Genomic DNA, 9,008 nt, shown 5'->3' with positions numbered 1-9,008 from the left:
CTGCTGAATCTTCCAAATCAATTAGTTTAGGCATTAAGCTTTCAGGAAGTTTTTCAGGTAAGTCATAGCCATTCTTCCTAGCAACTACCAGATGAAAAGCAGCACAGAATTCATCCAGTGTCAATGCACCGTCTTTATCAAAGTCTGAAAGTTCCCTAGAAGACAAATTTATTATGAATATGATCCAATTTCTATATGAATCCCTTTCTTTCTCAGGGGGTAATAAAGAGAGAAATAGTTTCTCAGAAAAAATTTCCCCAAGTTCTCCATGTAAAAAAAAAAAAAAATTAACAATAGGCATAGGTGTAAAAATATGTAGCTAAATACATGCATATTATTTACATAAATTATCTATAAATATATTAACTGCAGAATCTAGGAAGTAACCATAAGGATATGTGCTCATGTGTTTCCTTTAAACTTTTCTGTATGTCTGCAAATTCTTATTATAAAAGGTCAACAGAGCTGATAAAGATAAAAAAATAATCTTTCTTATGTGTGTACTTTTAGTAACAGAACATAAATTTAGACTAGGCAGTTAGTCCCTGACATTTTAAAAAACAATATTTTTTGTTATGAAATTTTTTAGTGCTCAGATGTGCATTTTAAAGTGTTAAAGAAAGAACTACAAGGCTTGATTCCAAAAGCATAGTAGTCTTTCCCTGCTGTACTTCTTATGCCCCAGGCTCAGAGACATCTCTATTTGACAGACTGTGTGTTAAACAGCTACTTTTTTTATTTTCCAGTTGTAGGTTTTATCTTCTATCTCCTGCTATAATACTGCATGTTCTTAAAACCTGCTAACAAAGATAATCTGGAGTAAAAGCAACCCCCAGATTATAAACAAATTCCGTTTCTAAGTCTATCCTCAAGTCAAAAGTGTATATAAGCCAGAACAGTAAAGCATCTAATGTTATTCGTATCTAACGTTAGTCAAGAGTTTGTATAGAGTGTACCTTTCTATGTATAAAAAAAAAATTAAATACTTCCAGATACACTAGAACATCTTTAACTCAGTTTGTGTTTAAAACAAGCACTAAAGTTGTGGCTTGAAACAGAACTTAATATGTTAAAAAAAAAAGAGAGAGAGAAATAAATAACCATTCATGGAAAAACTAGCTTATTTCATGCAGTTTGGTACCATAAAAAGTAGCAACAAGAAATATCTGAACTCAGGAGCAACAGTTTCAAAAAAATACTACATTAACAGGAGAAACTGGAGAGCATTATGCTGAGTGAACTAACTCAGTCTCATAAGGACAAATACTGGATAAAGCTATTATTGTAAAATTAGAAGGATAACTAGTAAAAACATGTATGAGAATCTAAGGGGGAGAAGACTGAAACCACAGGGTTATACAGTTTGTGGGTGGAGGGAGAGGGGTGAAGGAAAAGGGAAGGATCTGGGTGAAAAGCAGGGTAATGATGATGACGGGAAAGGTCCAATGGTGATTAATTCTATAAAACAAGATGCATGAGAACTATTCTACAGAACACAGTATGAATGAAGAACAGTGTGAAGCTCAATGTGTATGAGCTTTGTAAGCAAACTAATAAAAAAGAAAAAAAATAAAAAACAGCAGCCCCAGCAAAGAACCAGAAAGCCATCTAATCAGAGCTGACGTGGGACTACTGCTCCATGAAGCCAAAGCCAGAGGCCTTCACCAAGCTTGCTAGAGGACTGAGGGAAGATGCCTTTAAGTAGCAGGCCTGTGGGAACTTTGATAACACTGACCTAACGCATAAGGCTGAAGGTCAAGGGGTTCATGACCATAGCTGAGCAGCAGTCTGGTCTGAGGGATTATGTCCTGCTGCCTGTTAATTTCTCTAATAAACCTCATTACTGTGACTATGGGAGAGACCTTAAAAAAAAAACAAACACAAAAAACCCCCATAACCCCCCCCAAAAAATAGCTGATACAACTTCATGACACTTAAATGGTTCTTTTTTAAGAACTACTATACTAGTATCACACTTCTTTTCTACAGTGAGTGAGAGGTGATTACTTAAGAATTCTCTGAGAATACTCTTCAAGAATGTATTAGTTTATTTTATAGGCTTCCAAAATCCACCTGAAGAATAATACCTTTGAAACAACCCATATTTCCCATGAAATGAGATACCACAGACTTACCAAATATGAGAAAGTTCAAGAATAGGAAGTTTTGATTTTGTAAAAAACTCTTTAGCTGCAGATCCTGAAATATTAAAACAGTTATGTTTAATGTCACGGTGAACTTACAGAGTGAAGAACACACACAAAAAATGTGAAGTATGAGACAAGGAGCCCATAGTGATGTGAGGTTAAGGGGTGGGACACTAACTGAAAGGTTTGTTTGATTGTGCGAGCTGCTACACAGGAGAAAGATGAAGTGACACACTCTTGTTGAGACCCATGGCCTGAGACCCCTGGTGGAGAGTGGCTGTGAGTCAGCGATCACACTTGGACCACTGGTGGAGACTGGCCGTGAGTCAGTGATCACACTTGGACCACTGGTGGAGAGTGGCCGTGAGTCAGCGATCAAGGCCTGGGACCCCTGATAGAGAGTGGCTGTGAGTCAGCGATCACTCTTGGACCCCTGGTGGAGCGTGGCCGGGAGTCAGTGCCGACTCAAGAGCAGTAGGTCTGGCTTATTTGTTTTCTGTGTTAATACATGTATACATTGTGGTTTTGGTCCCCAGGGATTATAAATTCTTTTTAGATAAAGGATCTGAGAATGAATTATCCTCAGTAATTATATATGCATGATCAAGAAAATGTTTTCGAGATTATGAAACTGAGATGTTGTCTTGTCACATCTAAAAGAACCTCTGTTTTCAACAACTCACCTGGAATAAATCCATTTAGATCAGGTTGAATGGTTTTAAACTGATTTACATAATACTGTCTTTGTTCATCTGTTATTTTCCAGGGATCATCATAACTACTGGATTGCCTACGAATTTCATTGGCAGTTGTAGCTGATGCTACAGTTCGTACTGTTGTCTGGTCCTGTAATGAAACATTTTTTCCTCAGTATAGCATCTTTGTAAATGATTATGGACCAAGGTCAATATCTAGGAAAGTAAAACTTACTTCTTTGCGGATGCTTACAATATAAGATAAGAAGTCTTGACAAACTCATCAGCAAGCTACACACTTCTTATAATAGAGTTACTCATTAGATGTGGGTTGGTTTTTTTTGGTGTTTTTTTTTGCACAGGGATATATAAATGTATAGAGATGGTAGCAATTATGTAAGCAACAGAAAGCTATGAAAAATGTGCTAAAAAAGCCAAGCAAATACATCTCTAGATGCAAAATCTTTCAAAACTTAGAGACCAAGTCAGTTAAACACTTAGTGAAGCATTCCAACAGTAAGAAAAGGCACAGAGACTTACATTCTTTATAAAAAAATGAAACTGCATTTACAAAACGGCAACAGCAAAATATAAAAACAATGACTACAACAATACCTTGAATGAAGCAAATAAAAATGCAATACCAATAAAATGTCACACCTGGACAGAAGCAGGATGCATGGCTAAAAGAGTACTGGTTGGTGGAGTATCTGCAAAACTGACCCAGTTTTCTTGAAGTGGAGGTGGAGAGTGACCCGACCACACTGCATCACCAGCAGAAGAACCTCAAAACAAAACACAGAAGTATGTTCTCATTTTTGAAGGGAAAAAACCCGTTTCCAAGTATTTACTTAAAATGGTAACTCTGTATTTACCTGGGGAAAAACCTGCACAACTCAACTGTAACAAGATACACACATAAAAGTTTTCTTTCAAAATCTAATTCTGAATAAATTCGATTAACTGCAAGTGAAATCTTTTCTGTTCAATTAAAAAATGAACACTAATCACTTAAGTCTTTTTAATCCTATTCCCTTCCTTGTCAATAACTAAACTAATGCAACTTATACCCATGACCAGTGGGATGATTAACAATTTTCCCTTCAGGGGATCAAATACTCATAAATTTTTCTCTAAAATCATGCTATTGTTACCGTGTGTGGCTGAACTGATTCTGAGCCACAGGAAGAAGCCCTTGTGACGGAGGAGAACTGTCCCATAATGTTTTCTCTGATGTGAGTTATAGCAGTTCTTTTTTCTGTTGGCTACCATGTAAGAATTCAAACTGCCAACCTTTTGGTCAGCAGCTGAGCACTTAACTGCTGCATCATAAAGGGCTCTCCATCTCATCATAGGTAACACTGCCCACGAGCTGGAACTCACTCAGAGCTGACCTCCAGTGGGTTTCCAAAGTTATAAATCACATGGGAGGAGACTGTCCGCCTTTCTGCAGAGAAGGTGGCTAAGGAATTCGACTCCTGGGAAGGTGCAGCTTTTGGGTCAGCAGCACACCACTTTATGGACTATGACACCAGAGCTCTTCAGAGACAGCTCTCATAAACGTAATTACCACTTTTAAAAGTGAGACGTGTGTGACAAATTTTCACCTTCGACTTTTGCTACTCTTCAGGCATTTAACTAACAACTGATAATTGTACTGGAAATAACTGTTAAAGAAAAATCACCAATCAATTTACAATCCCAAGTTACTTAACTTTCAAAGAACATCTAAATACCTGATTGTGCTTCACCAAATGGTGACCAAAATGGCCCTGGTCCTGCAAGAGGCCTCTCACTATTCCCCCCGCTGGGATGTCGGTTGTGTTTCCTCCACGTATGCGGGGAAGCTGGCGGGGACTGCTGAGGTGACACTACTGGGGAAGCAGGTTCCTGCTGATCTGAAGATGTGCGAGGCTGGACAGCATCATGGCTCACAGATCCCTTTTTCACTTGTCCTCTGCCGGGTGGTGGAGGAATTACACCGGAGTAAGACCCTTGGTTTTCAGAATCTGAAGAATATGAGGCTGCATGGCGATGAGATGTTGTCTTGTCACATCTAAAAGAACCTCTGTTTTCAACAACTCACCTGTAATAAATCCATTCAGATCAGGTTGAATGGTTTTAAACTGATTTACATAATACTGTCTTTGTTCATCTGTTATTTTCCAGGGATCATCATAACTACTGGATTGCCTACGAATTTCATTGGCAGTTGTAGCTGATGCTACAGTTTGTACTGTTGTCTGGTCCTGGACAGAAGCAGGATGCATGGCTAAAAGAGTACTGGCTGGTGGAGTATCTGCAAAACTGACCCAGTTTTCTTGAAGTGGAGGTGGAGAGTGACCCGACCACACTGCATCACCAGCAGAAGAACCTGATTGTGCTTCACCAAATGGTGACCAAAATGGCCCTGGTCCTGCGAGAGGCCTCTCACTATTCCCCCCGCTGGGATGTCGGTTGTGTTTCCTCCACGTATGCGGGGAAGCTGGCGGGGACTGCTGAGGTGACACTACTGGGGAAGCAGGTTCCTGCTGATCTGAAGATGTGCGAGGCTGGACAGCATCATGGCTCACAGATCCCTTTTTCACTTGTCCTCTGCCGGGTGGTGGAGGAATTACACCGGAGTAAGACCCTTGGTTTTCAGAATCTGAAGAATATGAGGCTGCATGGCGAGACTCTTGTTCATTTTTTGAAGCTACAAATCTTGGCAGAGGAAGGTCCTTCACTGTTAAGCACATAAGTAGGTGTTACTTTAAAATTGGAAAAAGACACACACACACACACACACACACACACCCCCTAAGAGGTTATCAAGATTTCAGAAGTAATCTTTGCCAAAAGCAATATGAAAGAGACAGAAACTGTCACTAAAAAAACTTAGACTATCATTTACTTTTTAAAGTCCCTTAGGATTTCCCTCTCCCTAGAAGGAAATGGTAACAGTAATGTCCACTCCAAGTCCGTAGGAAGTCCATGCTTACTACTTGGTATTTCTATTATAACCAGATCAACACTGGCAGTAACCCACAAGATTTGGATCCAGGTCTGCCAATCCTTACCATTAGTCCACCAAAGGTCACTTGGTGGATAGGCAAAGTTTAGATTTGCTGTTCATCAGGTTGCTATGAATGGTGCTTAACTTGCCAGCACGTAACAACAACTGAATTTTTGCATATAAAGTGCCCACATAAATAATGTGTGCAGTAAGAAAACTAATGTGGTTTGGAAAAAAAACACCCCAAAACAAAGAACACCCACAGCTATAAAAAAGCACAGATTACTGGCATGATAATAAGATAATCCAAATGGAGTCTTCCATCATTTCCAAACAAAAAATACAAAATATAAGGTTTTTTATTTTCTTATAATACAAAGAAATCATACATTGTAATTCTTAGTAAATTAATTCTAAGAAATCAACATGTGAACAGTACTTATACTATCAAATATGTATGAAATGGATATATTCTGTGAAGAGCTTTATATATATTTTTGAAATACAAGTGAAAAGTATAAATAGTGAAAATACATGGAAGAAGAGTAACAAAATCACTACACTTCACTCAAGATCACAAACATCACTATCAGACTGAAGACAACTTTTCTCCTGAGAAAAGTTCAAGAGTTCTACTAAATGTCATTTCTGACTAGAATTTTTATTTCCACTTCTGACACATTTCTTATTTACCTGTATTGATACTTTCCACTCTTAATGGGAAACCAGACTGGGCAACAGCTACAAGTTTCAAAGCAATATAGAACTGACTTCTTCCAAAATAACCAAGTCTTGTTGCACCACAGAGCTCCATAATCTACAAAAGAACACAAGTTAATATTAGGATTTAGGACAAAATTTCTCCACCCAAATAAGCAGCTATTAAACTTCTGTGATTTTTTTCAAAATACATTTTGATATCTCTATTAACTCTCAATGAGAACCAAATTCCTTAATTTTCTAATTTATGCTTAAAAGTTAAGACACTAGTTTATAAATAAGATTATTGTCCTAATCACCAAATTCATGTGATATGCTATTTTACTCTACTAAAAGCACTGTCTGTCTTTCCTTTTACTATGGTTATGTAAATAAATAAACACACATACACCCCCCTTCCCTTCTATTTTAACTTTTTTTTTTAGTGTCCAACTAAGGGCTTTGAACTGATTCACTCCAGTTTGACCCTCTGCTTATAGTATTTCCATTTGATATATTGAATTAGAATCCACATTTTGTTAAAATTAAGCCACAGAAGGTTCACAGTAAGGTTATTGTTCCTCTAGCTATCAAAATCATGTGGTATTTTATTCTCCTAGAAAAATTGCTTTGGTTCCCTTTTACTGTGGTAAATATGTAACATTTGTCATTTCAACATTTTAAAAAAATATAGATTCTGATTCAGAGTATTTGGGGTGGAGACACAAAATTTCAGCAGAGAACAGAAGCATAATGAATCAGTTCAAAAACCCTGGCGCACAATTCAGTGACATTATGTTCATCATGTTGTGTAACCAAAGTTTTCCATCACTGTGTAACAGAAACATAGTGCTATCTGAACAATGATTTCCTCCTCCTCCTTGTAACACAAAAGGATTTTTATTTCTGCATATATGGATAGTCTACTCATTTCATGTAACTGGGAACACATAATGTTTATCCTTAGAATGGATTTATTTCACCCAACATAATGTTTTCAAGGTTCATTAAAATTATACCTCATATGACTTCCATTTTTTCATGATGTTCTATTATATGTATATTGTACATAAAATACATGCTTATATACATACACTTGTATTTAATTTTGTGTTTAACATTTTGAGGAATTACCAAACTTTTCCATAGAAGCTGCACTATTTTACATTCCAGTAGCAATGGCATGTTGCTAGAAGAAGGTATTCCTTGGAAAAGGTGGAGGGTCAGTCAATGAGAGGAAGACCCTCAATGAGATGGACTGAGACAATGACTGCAATGATGGGCTCAAGTGTGTCGGAGATTGTGAGGATGGTACAGGGCAGAGTTCAGATCTGCTGTTCAGAGTTGCTATGGGTCATACTTGACTCCACAGCATCGTACAACAACCAGTAATGGGTAAGAGTTCTAATTTTTCCATTAATTTTTGCCAACATTTGTCTTTACTTTTTTTTAAAATCACGGTTATCCTTTTGTCATTGTTATCAAATGCCAATAAAGGTTTTGATGTGTGTTTCCCTAATGACTTAATGAGGTAGCTCTGGTGACCTAGTGGTAAGAAGCTGCACTGCAATCCCAAAAGCATGCAGTTTGAATTTGCCTCCTGCTCCCTGGGAGAAAGATGGACAATCTCCTCCTGTGTGATTTGTTTCCTCTGAAAACCCTCTGGAGGGTTAGCTAAGGGTCGCAGCAAGGACTATGACTTAATGAGGGAATTGCGGTCTGCAGGGAGCTGCCCTCCTAACCCACAGGTGGCACCTCTTGGTGATTCAAATCCACCAGCCACCCTGTGGAAGCATGGGGTGCAATCTCCTAGTGCAGATATCAAGCTTTTGGAAAGCTTGCTGGGTGATCAGCTGTGAGTTCCATCTCTATGACAATGAGGGAGAGAATAACTAATAACGCAGCCCTTGAAAGTGCATAATATACTGGGCTGTTAACTAGAAGGTATCAGAATAGTGAGACTGACTCAGGACAGAGGAGGGTTCAGAGCTGCTGTACATATGGTCACTATACATCGCAGGCGACTCAATGGCATATAAAAGCAATAACATATTATGACAGGTTTGTAAGCAGGAGTGGAATCCACTTCCAAAATAACATTCCTCTGAGAACTCTACGAATTTTTATAAATGTCAATAGCTGTAGAGGGGCTTCAAGTCTTGTTCACAGGGTCATTATGAGTCACGCTCAGTTTGAAGGCAATCAACAACCACCACCACCAGAAGGTTACCTGTTTTAATCTAATAACCACTCCAAGGAAGAAAGAGGGACAGTCTCCTTCCAACCTGATGTAGGGTTTCTGTGGAATCAACTCAAAGGCAATGGTAATGACCGACGAGGTTGGGAATCTTTTTACATGCTTGCTGCTCACTTGTATATATCATTAGGTAAAATTGGAGTTCTTGGCCAATTGTTTAATTGAGTTGTCTTTTTGTTGCTGAATTAAAAAAAAAATATATATATATTATATAT

The 9,008-nt window shown here is 38.1% G+C and overlaps 1 protein-coding gene across 3 annotated transcripts in view; it reads right to left on the bottom strand.

Moving 5' to 3' along the window:
- REPS1 (RALBP1 associated Eps domain containing 1) overlaps positions 1 to 8,631 on the bottom strand; it is a 67,919-nt gene extending 59,288 nt beyond the window's left edge. For all 3 annotated transcript variants that reach the window (XM_006884943.1, XM_006884944.1, XM_006884945.1), the window contains exons 1-5: positions 8,623 to 8,631; positions 6,531 to 6,654; positions 4,929 to 5,567; positions 2,136 to 2,199; positions 6 to 155 (exon numbers count right to left, since the gene is read on the bottom strand). In XM_006884943.1, the coding sequence (XP_006885005.1) occupies positions 6 to 155; positions 2,136 to 2,199; positions 4,929 to 5,567; positions 6,531 to 6,651 (974 nt within the window). In that variant the 5' untranslated portion in view covers positions 6,652 to 6,654; positions 8,623 to 8,631. The remainder of the gene's footprint in view (positions 1 to 5; positions 156 to 2,135; positions 2,200 to 4,928; positions 5,568 to 6,530; positions 6,655 to 8,622) is intronic.
- Positions 8,632 to 9,008: the final 377 nt, after the last annotated feature.

This window comes from Elephantulus edwardii, unplaced genomic scaffold, assembly GCF_000299155.1.
Source record: "Elephantulus edwardii isolate Elephantulus edwardi_28Jun2011 unplaced genomic scaffold, EleEdw1.0 scaffold00039, whole genome shotgun sequence".
Classification (NCBI taxonomy): domain Eukaryota; kingdom Metazoa; phylum Chordata; class Mammalia; order Macroscelidea; family Macroscelididae; genus Elephantulus; species Elephantulus edwardii.
Note: the sequence above shows the minus strand (reverse complement) of the source record. Positions and strands in the feature narration are given on the sequence as shown.